This window comes from Excalfactoria chinensis, chromosome 2 (genome assembly GCF_039878825.1).
Source record: "Excalfactoria chinensis isolate bCotChi1 chromosome 2, bCotChi1.hap2, whole genome shotgun sequence".
Lineage (NCBI taxonomy): Eukaryota > Metazoa > Chordata > Aves > Galliformes > Phasianidae > Excalfactoria > Excalfactoria chinensis.
The window spans coordinates 133,849,159-133,866,842 of record NC_092826.1 but is presented as its reverse complement, the minus strand read 5'-3'; the positions used below and the strand labels follow the sequence as shown (position 1 = coordinate 133,866,842).

The 17,684-nt window shown below is 37.4% G+C and overlaps 1 protein-coding gene across 1 annotated transcript in view; it reads right to left on the bottom strand.

Moving 5' to 3' along the window:
* Positions 1-582: 582 nt before the first annotated feature.
* The window catches only part of LMBR1 (limb development membrane protein 1), a 61,459-nt gene continuing 44,357 nt past the window's right edge, over positions 583-17,684 (bottom strand). Inside the window, exons 10-17 of the mRNA XM_072328260.1 lie at positions 13,008-13,088; positions 11,944-12,020; positions 11,653-11,730; positions 10,716-10,789; positions 10,390-10,480; positions 8,853-8,919; positions 5,032-5,193; positions 583-3,961 (exon numbers count right to left, since the gene is read on the bottom strand). Of these exons, the coding sequence (XP_072184361.1) occupies positions 3,879-3,961; positions 5,032-5,193; positions 8,853-8,919; positions 10,390-10,480; positions 10,716-10,789; positions 11,653-11,730; positions 11,944-12,020; positions 13,008-13,088 (713 nt within the window). The 3' untranslated portion in view covers positions 583-3,878. The remainder of the gene's footprint in view (positions 3,962-5,031; positions 5,194-8,852; positions 8,920-10,389; positions 10,481-10,715; positions 10,790-11,652; positions 11,731-11,943; positions 12,021-13,007; positions 13,089-17,684) is intronic.

Sequence of the window (17,684 nt, the reverse complement as noted above, 5' to 3'; positions counted from 1 at the left end):
AGAGGTTACTTAATTGGTCGTAGTGTGCTGTCCCTACTGACTTTACCGAAATAAAGGAATTAAAAATTGAAGTATGCATTAAATAGTAGGATTTAGCAGCACTCCTGCACTTGGCATTCCCAGTTATACATGATGCTCAAATACAGAACGCATAAAGCTCAGCTACTGCGCTCCGCCTGAGCCCACCAAGTTTCTGCAAGAGGAAGAAAAGAAGGGAGAACATAGGCCATCCTTAACAAATTCAAAGAAAGTCACATGGATGGGGTTTCTCTTTGCTTTTTACCTTCATCCTGTACATTAGAGGGTAAATTTCTCACAAAAAGGGCCAGCTCGTCCTTCCTATGCAGCAGTGAGTCCAGCTGAGCTGCTGCAGATATGGGTGAGGAACAGGAAGGATTGCTGCAGCTCTCCCATGGATGTCGCTCCTGGTGGCACACATGTCAGTTACATGGAGAACACGGCTCTCTGCAGGACTGCATGCATCCATCCCATTCAACACAGGGCTGCACAAGCTCCTGTCCACACACACAGCTGCCCCAACGTGTGGCACTCAAGGTGATACTTTGGAACCAGACAAGGAGAGAAACTTGTCAAACCCTTTAATTTCTATGAAGCAGTCAACAAGGGAAAAGACAGTGAAGGAGCAGGGCCAAAGATGAATGTCACGTTACAAAAAGTAAACAAAGCTTCCTACAAATGCAAAAACTGTTACTATACAGTAACCAATACTGCTATTTAAGGTGTTAAGTATTGACAGTGTGCTTTACACTTAGAAGAAATCCCACGATCTTACAGCTCTGCCACTGCACTTAATATTGTGCTACCAACACAGAATAAAGCTAAGAAATGGCTGATCTAAAACACCTAATTTACATCTTTTTTTTTTATTTATTTTTTTGGTCTTGTGTGGTGTCTAGTTGAAGATGGAAGCATTTATGTGCTTTTTGCCTCCTAAGAAGTGAGGCAGATGTTAATGTTACTAAGATCAGTTGTATATACCTTGAAGGTATAGACCACCTGACTCTACATGAGTCAAAATACTAGGAATGCATCATCATATCCATTAATGAATTATCAGTTGCGTGTATTTAAGTGACCACATATGCTTCTGTGAAAAGTATACAGTGACCTGTATCTTACACACAGGATACTTGAAAGTACCATTGGATCTGTAAGGAGTTCTGCATAAGCATGTCATGTTCAAGGCCAAACATACCATAATGCAGACAGTGTTACAATATAAACAGTTGGTTTTTAAACAAAGCACTGTCACTAACTGCACAGAGTAGTTCTGGATTTCCTATCCACCACGGAAACCACACAGCATCCTAAAGCATCTGTCATATTCCAGTGTAAAATATTCTCTTACAGGCTTTACCCACACACCTCTCTGACTAAAGAATCCAGAAGGGGTAGGAGCAGGTATGGCTGTAACATTCACTTCGAAAGAGCTTTCAAGTTTTGCCTGAATCTTGCAGGCTCATCAGCAGGAGCTGCCTCTGCTCAGCTTAAGTAATTGCCCAGCTCGCTTTCAGAAGCCACATGCACCTCAGAAGCCCATCTCTTCCTGCCTTCTTGGATCACTGATGCTGGGACAAACCCCTCAAAAACATTGTCTCTACTGAGAGAAGTGTGAAAGCCAACATCTATGTCAGTGCACCTTCAAATCCATTCACTCAAAGACTGTATTTATATAATCAAAGTTGCAACAGAAATACTTTAACAAAGCTAACTAGCCTCACTCACAGCTCACCTGCCCCATTTAAGACACTAGACAACTTTGGTCATACTATCATTTATGTGGACAAGTGGATACATTTCAGATGCTTTTACCTATAATGATAACACATAAGGCTGCAAGCTCTGAGAATACCTGAATTATGGCCCTAATAAGAAAACTCTCCGTGTTTAAAATGTAAACATTCTCAAAGAAATTTTAATTATAGCTCCCTGTTCTTGGCTGAGGAACTGACTCAGAAAACCTTCCTCACTAAAAGAACAATAAACAACAGAAAGAGATGCTTGTAAATCTTAGTAAAATCAAGCAATTTTACTTAAAGTCCTCCGAGACTCAGTACAACACATCAACAGTCAGTTTAATAAGCCTTGAATTTATACTAATCGCACAAAAAGTAACTCTGGCATGTTTGCTACAGCAGTATTTACATTACGCCCCAGTTCAAGTCAGAAAAGGCAGCCTGCAAAAAACAAGAAATTCTCAGGTACACTGGAGCTTGATTTTTTGAAGCTGTCTAGGAAAACAAAAAAAAAAAACAACTCTCACACACACACACACACACACACACACACCTATAAGCCTACAGCCCAGTGCAGATCTCAGTAGATACCACCCAACAGCTTCTAACACGGGGTTTATCTCAGAACCCCATTGGTGAGATAACTGTCACAGTCTAATCAAACTGAAGACCTCAAACCACAGACGGACATACTTCAGTTTAACAGGAACCAGAATGACCAGGAACATTAACTGATCCACTACATGCGGGGCACATACTGAAGTTGTCCTCATTCCAATCCATTTGAACATTACCTGTAACAGAGCAGCACAAAAAACGCAACTAGAGTTTCAACAGCTGTGGTTTTGTTGGTGGGTGCTGGTTTCACCTTCTTGTATTTTTTCATTATTACTACAGACTGCTAATACGATTCCTAAGGCAGCAGTGATGCTAAGAAAAATGACATTACACTCACTGATGCCATTCTGAATGTAAGGCCTCCGGGCAGTTAAATTTTAACATCACAGAAATTTATACTACCAAGCTTGAACACACAAGCTTTACTTACCAAACCACCTACACCACCTCTATAAGCTTAGAATTGAATTTATGGTATCTACACATGTAGTCCTATATACACGTTTGTGTGTACATTAAAAAACAGGCTAGTGAAAGATACTGGATTATGCCACTGAACAGAAATCCTCATAACTACCGTATAAATTCAGAGAAGTAATTTACTTCAAATTAAAGAAGACACTAAAAAAAAACCTGCAACCACAGCCTCCTAGACTTGTGCTACTTGCATGGGTTACAAGTACTGCTTACACACAGGAGTTCATACAGAATTTTACAGGGACGCACCTGGTAGGATGAGTGACCTCCATGGTACAACATCATTACACAACTGTAAGAGCTGTGACATGGGGTCTATGCAGCTTTTCTTTTTTTCCCCCAAAGCACACTAGGCTCAGATTTATCACTGAACTTAATCTCCATTGTGCTGCTCACTATTTAATTGGACATTACCTGACTACCAGTAAAGCAACCTGGCATTTACAGCTGGGAACAGAGAACTGAAAACACTGGCCTTCCAAGAAAGCTTCATGCTATCAGCCAACTGAGTCCAACATGAACTGTGGTCTCTACCAGTAACTTTCCTTTTTAAAACATTTTTAGTGGAACTGTTTATCTACTGTCAAGGATGTCCACTCCAAGTAGCTTGCATTTCCAGTAAGGGCCATACTGGGCTTCAAGTGTATCTTGAATAAAGAATACCCCAAAGTTATTCTTTACAACTGTGTTTGCGTTACACAGGAAGTACTGTGCATTCAGAGGGTAGCAGGTTTGTATCTAAAGATATGAGACTGTCAATAAAAAGAAATTAATTATTCTCTTCAGCTTCCAGTCTTCAAGGCACCTCCTGCATTAACTTACTGGGAAATAAACAAGCAGACCAAAAGTTAACTGGAAAGAGAAGAATCTGATACAGCTAAGTGCCTCAGAAGCACACAGCATCGAGAAATGAGACAAGGCTGGACCCAGATTATCAACAAAAGAACAATATAAAAAAGCTGATGAGATGACAGGAATGCCACGAGGTTGATGTTTTCAGCTCTGTTGACTGCAGGTGATTGTCAATCACAGTGTTTTCTGATGCCCATTTGCAGATGGCTTTGTCTCTGAGTCTCTTGGATTGTTTGACAGATGAAGTTTATCTAATCCTGAAAAACATCACAAAATAAGGAAAAAATGAGATTCTTCTGAATTTCATGTGTATAGCTGTTCAGAAAAAATACAGACAAACTAAACACTGCTTCAACAAAGCAACTCTCTCAAATCAACTATGCAACTTTTCTGAAACTACTTTAGCATAAAATCTAATGGATAGATTTACACATTACTTCCTGGGTCACCTGCTCCCCTAGAACTTGAAAACTCAGCATCAAAAATGACACAATGTTATTATTAGTCCTACAGTATCAGTCATCTTGTAGCGCCCTATTTATTAGCTCTGAGACTAACTTAATTGCCACCAGAAGAAAGGCTCACTCTAGGAAGCACTTGGATTTTGTTCACCACGTTTCCAACTCTGGAAAGCAGTAGTCAGTGAAAACGAACACAAGTGCCTTTTAGACACTTCAAACCCAGCCCATGTTTATAAAGAAACCCTGAACTTTCACTGTTAGTCCATTCCATTTAAGCAAATGTTATCCTATGGTTGTAAAAAGGAGCTTCATTCATTAGTAGACATGAAATGCAGTAACAACTTCTTAGTATCAAATGTTTTTCCCACCTTTTTTGTATGGCCAAACTTGCAAATTTCTGAACATTAAATCATGATTTGGTCAAAATCTTGTTATCAACTCTAGGTTTTACTCAGCCAGTTATAAGCAGCCAAGACTTACACTAACCTATTTTTAGTGAATTAATAAGTTGCTTTGAAAAACAAACACAGCACATTAACGTTTACATTTTGGAATGCAGAATCTGAAAGCAGCACAGTATAATATACCCAATATGAATTTAAAGATTAGGCGTCTCTGTCAAGGTAAGAGGACAGGAAGAAAGACTAAAAGCTCTTACTTCTGCCTTCCAATTGCCAATAAATGCCAAGTTCCCCTTAAGAATCACTGACAACCACTGCTCACACTTGGATATATATTCAGACTTCTGCATGCTTAGGAGGAGCAAAGTTCTATGTTCTCACAACATGGAACAGTAACACTACGAGGTATCAATGCTAGAGAAAAGTAAAATGAAGCATGAACTAAATTTCCAGTGCTGTTATTACCTAATGCCTTCAGGAGCTCTTCTCGCACAGCAGAAGTAAACTTTCTGACCAGACATAATGTTGTCATGATAGCAAAGAGCAAGTTGTAAGATAATACGATATAGAAGTTCCCCAGCCAGTTGAACCTTCCAAAGTCTCCAAGCAGATCAAATCGAGTAATTCCTGTTAAAATTGAATTTGAGACTTGCATTAGAACCTTGGCTACATTTTTAGAAAAGCACACAACTATCACTCTGTGGAAGTGAAGTAACTTCAGACAAAGTACAAGACATGGTTAAACAGACAAGAAAATGCTATCAAGTCACTTGCCTCTTTGACTACCATAAAACTAAGAAACTTAGCAAAAGGCTTTCTAAGGTTTCCTAGCAAGATGTTCGAATAATGAGAGCTCCAGCAAATCCTTATTCTAAATAAGAATTCTGCCTTTATGGCTTCAATAAAGATAACTGGGAAAAGTCAATATTAGGAAAAAAAGAAAAAAAAGAAGAAAAAAGAAAAAAAAGCTTGAAGTTTCAGATTCTATGAAATCTATTCCAGAAAAACGATAAAATACGTTGTGTACTTTCTTGATGAAAAGCACAGGCAGTACAGGTTCCATGAGAACCACAACACTGTATGTACTTCTGTATGTCTGTGTTCTTCAGAGTATCTGCTTTTGAAACTGAAGTTTAAAGACTTCTTTCCAACCCCACCCTTTTTCCCAGAGCTATCTGCCTGTATTTGCACAGAAGGAAAAGAACCTGGCTGAAAGATGGTGCTGACAGGTCATCGTCACAACTTCTTACACGGGTAGACAGTGACAGGACAAGGAGGAATGGTTTTAAGCTCAAGGACCATGGCAACATGTTCTCACAGTACAGACTAACGTTGTGAAGGAAAGAAGCCGACCTTATGCCAGAACTAAAGTGGCACTGGAAACTAGACCTGGCTCTGCAGGATCTGAAAGCTGTTTCTATCACCTTATTTTTGAAAAGGTTGAGGCCTTTGAGAACTGCAACTTCACCAGTAATACTAAGTGATGAGACAGAATGGAAGGCCAGCTACCTTCCTTTCGAAGGTAACCTCAGCACTTACAAACCTCACTGTGCCATAGTCCTGGCTCAGAACCTCAGGACTCCTCAGCCAGTCATCATCATATTGAAAGGCAGATGCTTCTTGTACTCCAACATTTAAATTGCAGAAAAAAAGAATTGAATCAGCTTGTGTTCAAGCAAAATAGGACACAATGGAGAAAATGAGAAAAGTCTGAAAGGATAAAAGGGGTTAAAAAAAAAACAGCCTCAAGTTGACCAAAACAGCAAAATAGAGGCAAGTAGAAATAAAGCAAGAGAAGTGAAGCACAAGCTGACTAAACAAGTGGTAAACAATTGAAAAATAACAGTTGTTTTCACACTTGAAGCCAAGCAGTGCCCTTAAGAACATTTTCAAAGCAGCACAGTGTTTTACTCAGGCTGCAGAGCTACAGGAAAACTGAGAAAGTCAAACTTGAATGTATAGACTTCCAGAGCCTCAAAGGAAAAGGAACAAAACAGGCAGAACATTGGGTGAATTTATCTGGACACAAAGGGGGTTCAGAAGAATAGCTGGCAATGGTGTGGGAGTTCCAAGGACAAACAAAAATGTAGCACAACACTTCTGTAACATAAGCTACACATTTTCCTCTTGCAAATACAAAAAAGTCACTGCTCATGAGAAAATCAGACAGCATCATTCTGTAGGCGGGCTGGGGAAAAGGTTAACAAGCTTTTGTGACTCCTCAGAAGCACAATCTGCACAGCCTGCAGAAAAAAAAAAACCAGTTCCCAAGACCACAACTTGAAAAGCTGCTCAGAACTGAAAGCTTCATCTCTAGTAGACTTAAATCCATGAAACTTCACGGCAGTTTCTCAAATGAGGCACTAATTGTTCTGGTGTTTAAAAAAAAAAAATCATATAAAAATCTGTTCAGGTTAAAAAAGAAACACTATTTTAAACATTCGCAAATGAGTTTCATACCACTTTTTGCTCAACCATTACAAGTAAGAGAAGAATTCTTGGAAAGCTTTCATCATATTAGAAAATTGCATTTTGTTCACAATTCTTTGCTTCTATATTTCTGTCTATTTAGTGCCCTGTTCTCCATTTGCCTCATGGCAAAACAGTGCTGGTGGGAAACAATTTTCAAGCAGGAGTTCTAAAGCTGAAGAGTTCTGATACAATTAGTTTAGCTTGGTAAAAACTATCGTGGAGTAAGAAAGATTAGAGACAGTTCATCCACATAAGCATGCTGTTTAACGTTAAAGAACTCTGGAATTTCCATCTTTAAAACTTGAAGAAGATCCATACACGTATCAGATAACTTTTGCTACTTTACCTCTCACATAACAAAAATATTTAGTGTTTTCTGTACAGTCTAGAAACTTGCTTATTTAATGCTGTGAAAAGACAATGATCTGCTTAACGGATTTCTTACTTTGCACCTCTTCAGTCCCGCAGGGCAGTCGCATGTAGTGCAACACATGTTGATATTTTTGCAAAGCGCCACATGACTCACTGTACTCTAACACACTCTATTAATCCTGTTTGGACAGCTGTGTCTGTGCATTTGTTAGCTGTGCGTTAATTGTTCCATCCTTTTTCTTCTTTTATTTATCTCTATGGCAAACTATTCAGGAATTTCATTTGTCTGCCTTTTTTTTTTTTTTTTTTAAAGTGAGTTTTACCATTAATCTGTTTCCTACGAGACAACAGTGCACCCAGCATGTATACTTTCTTCCACAGAAACCACTTATTATTAACCCTTAATCTCATAGATCGTTAACAGTGATTTTTAAAAGAAGAAAATTATGAAATAAAAGAAAAAAAAGAAATTATTTAGTATGTAGCCGTCGTCTGTAGGTATACACCACAAAAATATACAGCACAGCTTAGTGGAAAACACTAACTACTCTTATTGGAAGGTATTCTGGTTGGAAATAATTGGCTACAGAACTGCTGCTGCTGAGTACAAGTTGCTGCTCTGTGGGCCTGAGCTTTAACTCAAACTTAAGACATACAGTCTGCGATAAAGCTTTTTTTCAGTGTTCCCAATTAAATTCACATTAGCTGCAAGTATCTTCCACTACTTGAACGTCTACTTTTATGTACTTTGTAATAGCCTTGCAATGTAACTTTTACAATTGAAGCTGAAGACCAACTAATTCAACAAAACTGAGATACAAAACATCTTGAACATCTCGTCTTTCCAACTGGCTACGTTGTTCACTTTGAATTCTACTGCTGGTTCTTAAACAAAACATCAGAATTAGTTGCAATGTTAGATTCAAATTGTTTGCATTTAAAAACTGAAGGAATGCAAAGTGCAAGCAGACTTCAGTGAAAATGAAAGTAGCCTGTTTATCACAGTGCCAAATAGAATTAATCACCAAAAATTCATGGAATTATTTTAGAAGGCATTTCCATTTACCATTAATTCATTTTATATTTGAAATCCCCAAATATATTTTCTCCATAAAAACAAAGCACTGCAATTTGACAGTGCACATAAAAACATTTTATCCTGCCCTGTACTTACTGTGTATTCTTCACACCTCCTTTCAATAATTTTGAAATCTGACCTGCCTTTTTAAAAGTGTTCTCCAGAAAATGCATTGCTGCTGTTTTTTAAATGCACATTGTTCAGTATAATAAACAACTCATGTTATAGGGTCCCAAACATAGACAACAGCATGAGAGTTACAACTACGTGTTTTGTTGCTCAGCTGTTTGAGTGTTATTTTAACCCATTCTTAAATGCCCTGTATTCTAATATTTTGTATTATAACACTCTATGCTTCACTTACCCAGCGTCCTTGACATCACTGGCAAAGCCGAGCTCAGCACCAAGATTGAGACACAGTTTCCAATTATCTGTTTGAATACATCAAATAGCATTGAGATGATAAACAGGACCGTTGAAAGAACAAGAAAAAATAAGAAGAAAATCTGGGCAAGATGAAGGAAAAATAATTGCGTAAAATACTGTTCAAACTGAACCTAAAGAATTCTACAACCTGTTGGTAGCCTTGATTACCTCTGTCACACCTCTCCAAATGGTGTTACACCATTGATCGTACAAGAGTTTAAAAAAAAAGTCAAATATGTATTCATTTATTTTTAATCCAAGTGTTAAGTATGTCCTGATTCAAAGCTACTACGCTGCAAAGCATCAACTATTTAATTCCTGCAAACATTTTAGAAAAGAACCATTCCATGAGCTTAACTAAATGACTGATACATCAGCTGAAGTTTTGTATGGATTGCAGGATTAGCATTATTTAAAAAACAAAATTACAACAAAGAGTTTCTTTTCAATTGAATTCCTGTTGACCACTTTAAATAGGATGAAAAAAAAATCACAGCTGTTAGATTTTACTCCAGTTTTTGTAAAGCCTTTTATAAAGAGTAATTGAAACTTCTTTCTCTCAGGAGGGATCTTCAGCATTAATTCTATCAAAATTCAAAAGAAAGACTCCAGACTTGTTAAAAGACAGTAGATATACACACATCACTATTAATTTCTATACTATTTTTTGTGTAATGCAAACAAACTAAACAAAACATTAAGAATATTCCAACTCCTTAAGTAATTTACTAAACCCTCTCCACGTTTACCTACTTTCCCCTTCCAATAATTAATGGTAAAAAACATTTTTATCCAATAACTTGGATATTGGATAAAAAGCACATTGATAATATGATTATATCATGTGCACAATATAAGCACATTGATATATAATTAAATTCAACATCTGTTCCTTGGTTACTGAACATCTCCCCCTGTCAGCTGTGGGAATATTTTGCAAAAAAAGAAAATAAACATGTTCCTCAGCATTAGGTAACAGCACTTGTTGTACTCAAGCCACTGCTAAATTGCAGAAAGTCAAATTAGCCTCAAACTGCAAAATGCTGCTGAATAGACCTCCTTAGTCTTAGTTTAATTATTCAAATTTGAATTACTCTGTATTACTTCTAGCAACCAAGTTCTTCAGATTTCAAACAAGCTCCCTGAAGTACAGTTAGCACAATCAAAGTTACTCATTAGCAATACATTTCCTTTGAAAAAAAGTTCTTTCACCAGCTTTTCTATAGCAAGTAAAAAGCTGGGAATAGCAGAGCTTGTTAACAAGTGAATGGATGCCATCCAAACTAAACAGAGCACATCCTTTTTCCCACTCATTCAGCATTTTGAAAATCTTCCAGTTTGTGTTTACGCAGCTTACAAACAAATAACGATCACTGCAAATGAGCCATTCGGGGCAATTACTAACTAAAAGAGTCGGTCTGTCTTGGGTGGCAAGAGAGAGGAGGGGGCTGTCACCATCACAGACTTTACCTTACCTTTGTCATAGTCGTATCATCCTTCCTGGGAATGAAATTTTCAAAAAAACGAAGGCTGTAGAAGCCGACGACAGAGGATACCATGAGATAGCTGTGAGAATCAAGGAAAAAGGAACCTCCAAAGAATGCTAGTTTCACTCAAGTTCTCAGCAGTCTCCTATAAAAGTCTTCAGAACCAGAGGAGAAAAGAAAACAAAAACACTTCGAGTGCTTGAGAAGGACTGACCTATCTCTTTCTTCTTTCCAAGAGCCTTAGTAAAACACCGGTGTCCCAGAAAACTGGACAGAATGCTTGTTAACAGACAGAAATCTTAAAGAAAGGATACAAAATCAAAATGATTTCAAGTGCTGCTCCCACAAAACCAAAGGTGGATAGGGACGCATTTCCTATTCCAGGTCCCTAGAAGAAAAATACTTGGCATAACTTAAGAACATACAGGCAACACACATACAGTTAAATTACACATATTAGATGAAGCAAAGCTTTTTCTTAATTGTTTAAGGATCATTCTGATGTTCTAACCTGCAAACCTCACATCCCTTGCAATTGCATCATCTCACTTTAAAACTTGAGTGAAGTGTATTATGTCAGAAGTTACGAAGTTTCACAATTCATGCACGATGCATCTATCCACCATACTCGTAGAGAGCCCCAGAAACTAAAACAGATGAGATCTCCAAAGATGAGCAGCTGTTCACAATGCAACAAACATTGCAGACAACAAACTAAATGGCTTTTACAGCTCCGCAACCTCATCTAGAGCTACAGGCAGGGGAAAGCATTAGCAATTTACACACCCTTGTGATTTAAAAAGACTACTACTCAGTATGCTATTTACCTTCTTGAAGTTTTTTTTGTTATTTATCACATAGGAGGGGGGAAAAAACACATTTTGAAAGATGAACACAGTGACCTGAAAGGCTTTTCATACTGTTTCATTACTATCCTTTTTTTTTTTTTTTCTTAAATTGAACATTTTTAAACTGTATAAAAGTAGATCATGCCAGATAAATGCAAAATTCCATATTAGTTATTTACTTGACTGAATCACTGCACCTTTATAAAGATTATGGACTGGTTTTATTATAACACATACACACACACATATATATGTATACACACATATAACATATATAATGTGTAGTAAATGCTTCAGCAGGGCTGGAACTCGGAAGCAACTTCATAGTTTCAAAGTTCACTTTTGCAAAATCTCCGAAGCGTTACCAAAACTAGAGAAATCACATAAGAGAAGTTTACTTTACCCCTGATCCTTTTGGCATTGCAGTCTCATCAACCAACAAGTAAAGAATGTTGAAAGCAACTAACAGAACTGAGATGGACTACAAAGAAGAAGAAACAATCTAATTAATTAAAAGCACTCCACATTTGAACAATGAGTATGTATATCCTCACCAGAATTCATAAAGATAAGTTCTTTTAAAATGATCAGGAAAAGTATCAAGATTATTGCTTAAAGGTATCACCCAGAATTTTTAAAACAAAATCCCCAAGTTCTTCATAACTCCTCCTTTAAAAATAAACAGAATTCTTACTGTCTCAATCAGTAGCAATATCATAACAGCTGGATACACTAAATTCCTCTCCCAAGCAGAAGCTTTTTTCCGACGTTCTGTTCAGAAGAGAAATACAGAAGTGTATTAACATCGATCAGCTTTGAGTAAAACAAGCAACAATTATTTAGGGCTCTATAAACTCTTGGATGTGGATAACTAAGCAATCTTCTCTCAAACTGACACCAACCAGCTCATCATAATAACCACTCTGAAGAGAGGTACAAAGCAATGCCCAAAGATGAAGCCTCCTCTGGGAAAAGTTAGGGAGAAGTATACAAACAAATTTTTCCCTCTTGTTTAGCAGTGTTTCCACCATAACATTTTTGCCCCTGGCAGACTGTAGTTTAGCAGAGGTTAAACATCAATGAAAGTAAAAACTCTGTTTACTCAGTTCATAATGTCTTCCAGATAATGGTGCTATATTCCAGACCTTGCTTCTGTAAGGTATTATACTGAATATTGAGATATATAATAAAGGGCAGAACTGTATGCATATTTTAGTTTGAACTCAAGGGTGAGAAGGGAATTTAAATATCTAAACATTTTATTCTTTTATCACTCAAATGACAAAATAGGAGACCAGCATACTTTAGACGTACTGACATTCAATGTGACCAAAAAGAAAAGCCAACAACTCCTTACTGCAGTCTTACCTTTGCACATTGATAAATGCAAAGTATTCCAAGCCTGAGAATAAGTAGGGAGATTCCTACTGGGTGGTTGCCAAATAATCACAAGTGTCACAATATATGAAAAAGATTGTGCTACTGATCTCCATGCCACGACGCCAAGTATTACAATTTCTTTGTAATTGCATTAAAATTAAGATCCAAATCAGACTATCTCTCTGAAACATTTGTTAGACAGGTACAATGATTCTGTGTAAGGCAATTCTAGAACCAAGGACACTTTGAAAGGACTGCGAATGCACATATTTAGTTAGAAACAATTGGAATTAATCAGATGACTATTGCAAACTGAACACAGTACCTTAAAGTCACTTAAACTGCAATCCATGTGAAACAGTACGAAAATCATATTACCTAGATTTGTTTTCTTGCACTTCACTTTTTCAAGCTCCCGTTCCAACTCTACTGTCTGGTTTTCCAATGTGGAAGATATCCCTTTTAAAACACAAGACATTATTTTGTTTTGGATGGGACCAGATATAGTACTGCAGGACATACTGTGAATGTTCAGATTTAGGAGACGTCACATTAACACTTGTGGGTTCAAGTGGCAGATGTTTTCTGATTTTGTTCAAGTACTTTATAAAAACCACTCATTGTGTGGCAGCCTGACATAGAATGGCTTGTTTTGCCTCCATATGACCATCATATCAAGAAGCAAAGAATCTCCGGATGCCCTTGAGGGGCATTATTATTTCACAACTTAAATACAAAATGCACTTCTGCTCCCAAATTAAGCAAGGTGGTGACTGGACCTCCAGTTTCAACTTTTACCTCTCTTTCCCTTTTCTTAGCCTTTTATGCTCTGCCCACTGAGTCTCCATCCTACTGCTCTACCTGTTGCAGTTTCTGCCCTTATCTCCATTTTACCACCAGCCCATTGTAGTCAGCCTCTCTGTGCTGCAGAGCTGCCAACAACCACAATTCAGTCTTCCTCACAGCCACCCATGAGATTCCATTCTTTCATACTCCTTTTCAGTTACTAGCATATCACCAATAACTAATTCCTCAAACTCCTTCCTCCACAACAGCTGAAAACTGGCAGGTGCATTAGTTCTCTGCCTTGAAGTTCCTCATCAAGTCTTCTTCCCCTCCTCCAAGTAGGTCTGGGGAAGCCAGCCCATCTTTCTTCTCCATCCTTTTCAACCTGATTCTCCTTCAGCCAGTCAAATTTTCCAGTGCAAGCACACTTAGGTTTCTACCCTTGACTCTAGTTGTTGGCAATCCCCTACTAATGGCCTCATCTTTGGTGGCAGGCTAATTTCTATGAGACTTATAGTCTCACAGCATGAACAGGCTTTTATCTCAAATCTTGATCATTTGCCCACAAAAGCCAGGCAGCACTTAGGTTGCTGGCACGCTAACACTACTTTATGGTCCAGTTTGACTGTTTCCTTATTTTTTCCTCTCTGTTGACCAATCTAACAACTTCAGTACGAAATAAGAAGATAAATTTCTCATCCTCCATCCTTCATATTCTTGCAGTATTCTGCAGTGTGACGTCCTACATGAGTGTTAAAATAAGCAAGAATATCTCTTGGATTATTATATTTTTTTGTGAAACATCTACTGAGTGTGAATTTTTCAATGCAGAAATTTTCAGCACTAAAATCTTTCAGAAATTCATTTCTGAAATGTTTCATTGCACGTTTCTTTAGCACAAAGGATATAAGTTATATGCAAAAACACGTGACATTTAAATTTATCTTTTGTATATGTGTTATATCACTGATAAGATAACATTTACACTGGCTTCGAATCTTTTAAAGATCTTGAATCCCAGAACTAGCCAGACAGATGTACAGATACTGTTAGTTCTAATGACTTTCATTCCCTTGAACTGAAGTGACTGCAATGGCCATACTTTAAAAAATACATAGAGAAATGAAACTAAGTCATCAAAATGGTGGGGGTTTGGTTTTGTTTTTTTTAAGAACAGAGGTTGTTCTTCATGTTTGTTTTAATTTGTAAACAAGTCTCATCATTATTATAAAAAATAAGCTGATGCATTTCCTACTCCTAGGACAGTGTTTTATGGAACAACTAATTACTGTAAGTTGAATTAAGAACGTAACTTTAGAGCTCAGTGGAAAAAGTCTTCAGAACTCTAATGAAAGCAGTTAAAATAAGAAAAGTTAGCATCTGACATTTTCTTCTCCATAATCGACTTAGTGGACTCTAGGGAAAATCTTTATTTGAGGTATATGCGGTTTTTTCCCTTTCAATATAAGAACGCAGAGCTCAAGACTAATATCCATGGGAGTCTTTCCAACAAAGTCAGCATAATCAAATTAGATCTCTAATGAGACACTTTCATACAAATTCTGAATTGCATCTAAGTGCTGTTGTGGTTCCTCCTTAAAAGTTGTAGCAAACAGGTTTCTATACAAAAGGATATTTTATGAACAGGGAAGGTGAAGTTTCAGATCAGTCAAAAGAGTGTTTGAAAAGGATGCAGCTAAATTCTTAAAAGCTCTATACCATTAGCTTTATTTCAAACATGCACAAAGTTCAATGTCAGCGCTGTCTAGCCAATAAATCAAATTGGTAGACAAGACTTGTTTGGACTAGCAATGAAAAGTTAGAAGGGATTCTCCAAGAAAGCCACAAAGCAGCTCATTTAAGGTCAATTTAACGGTATTATTCTGTTTTTCTTCCAGCCCCGACATAAGATTTCAGTACCTCAAAGGAAATTGTAAGAGTATCTATTTGCATTCCCCCTAGGTGATTGGCAGTTCAACACCAATTAGTTCAAAATTACACTGTTACTAGTGTGCAATAAAAACAACACCTTTCATCTTTCTTACATAAGTAAGGATACCTTCAGAGCCAATAACTTTGATCAAGTAAGTATTTTTGATCCTACCCCACCCGTCTCTTTGGATTCAGGAAAACTAATAGCCAAAGGCAACTTTTTTCTTTTAATATAAAAAAGTCCCAGCTTTATTCTTCAGCTGTAGGAGTGATGTGGGTACTGAAATATAATACACTGGAAACAAACATTTTCCCCAATCCCAGTATCTCTTCAACAGATAAAAATACTAGGGTAGATAACACGATCAAACCCCTCCCTCCTCCTCCTCCAATTTTCACTTCTATACTGGAAAAGGGAGAAAATTAATTTTCACAAAGAAAACAAGCAGTTTTCCAGATATATTTATGTTCAAATAAGAGGAGGTTTGCATAAAATTTTATCAGTTACACCACAGCCACAATAGTTACATGTACACTAAGAAAGAAGGGCACAGCTCACACAGCCAAACTCTTCCTCGATAGATGCTTTACCCAGCCAACCCTGTGGGAACAGAGATTCATACTAACCTCTGACTACATCCAAGCACTGTCTGAGGAAACATTAATTAGTACTGACCACAGTAATACCAGGTGTGAAAGTAATTATTCCACCACAAAATAATCAGCACTGATAACCAGCAAGTATTGCTTAAGTCTGTGAGGAAAAGGCAAGAGATCTGGGGCTGTTCAGTCTGAAGAAGTCCAAGGAGGCATCTTATCAATGCTTATAAATATCTGATAGGCAGGAGTCAAGCAGAAGGAGGCCAGGCTTTTCCCAGTGGTGCCCAGTGCCAGAACAAGAAGAAATAGGCACAGACTGGAACACAGAAATCCTCTAGGGAACCTGCTTTACCAAGGGTTTGAACTAGATGATCTCCAGAGGTCTCTCCCAATCCCTATGATTCTGTGATCCTCTGAAAAATGGACTTTGTTTTCCTGGTATAATTTATGTCTTAGAAAGACTTCTGGCAGAGAGGATGAAAATTTCCAGCCTTGCCACATAAATGAGAACTATATTTAATTACTTAATTACTCACAGAAATCTTGCAGAATGCCTTGTGAATATAACATCCACCCCTACCTACATGTTATTTAGAAGTTAAGCTAAAAGGCAGATAAAATCTTATGTCCACTATTTTTCTCTGTATACTGAAGTGTATGTTCTCGAGCATTTCTCCAGATAGCAGTGGCAACATCATTCTCTCAGCATGTGTAGCAGAAGAATTTGTTTCCCTCTTATAGGAAGAATTAAGCGCCACATCATTCATCCCTCAAGCTCTATGAGATATGAGTGGATTGCAGATCCACATAATGCTGAATTCATCAAAAAAGATCCAGTCTTCCTGCTACAAGTCTGAAATGCAGATCCCATTAGATCCATCTCAGAAGTGATTGCAACAGACATCTACACAGAAAAACAACAATCATCTAAATTGCATTCTCCTCCTCAGTGGTGAGAAGCACTCTGCACTACTTCTAATAGCTACATGAATAACTCTATTGGTTCATTTTTCAGTATTGCTTTTTCTCATCCCTGAGCACCATCACCATGACAACATAAAATATTCAGTAACAAATATTTTACAGGTGCTAGCCAACATCAAACACACCAAATTATAATTATCCTATCGTAGCTTCAAAGATATTCACTCCAAGCATCATTTTGCATGCTTGTATGCATATGCATATATATGCATACATACATGTCAGTATAAAAACCTGTAACTTCCAAAACAGCAAATGTAAACGTTACCTTTAAGCTGAAACAATGCCTGATTATTCCTTGAAACAAAGACCATTATCTACTGTTATCAAAGATCCCCTCCCTGAACAACTTTTACCAGACTGAGAACTGAAAGAAAAGATTGAGGTATCACTGAAGAGTATAAGAGAAAGGCAGGAAATGAAGAAAATTAAAGCTAAAATAAGCCACTTCTTCTAGAGAAGACCAACAGCAGATGAAAGCCATGACATGAAAAATCTTTTTCCAAACTGAAACAACTGTATAAACTGTGGCTCAATAGCTTATCCATGTAGCTAACAGCAATTTAGAGAAGAATATGTACAACATGATCTCTAGATTTAAAGAGCTAGAACTGATACATTTCCTTAACAGGCATCTGTTACGCTGAAGTATTCTTTATCCTAGAAGCTAAAGTTTCACAATGCTTTTCAAATAACATGAATGATTTGCCAAGAATTGCAGAACCATAATACTAACAGAGAAAGCCCAAAACA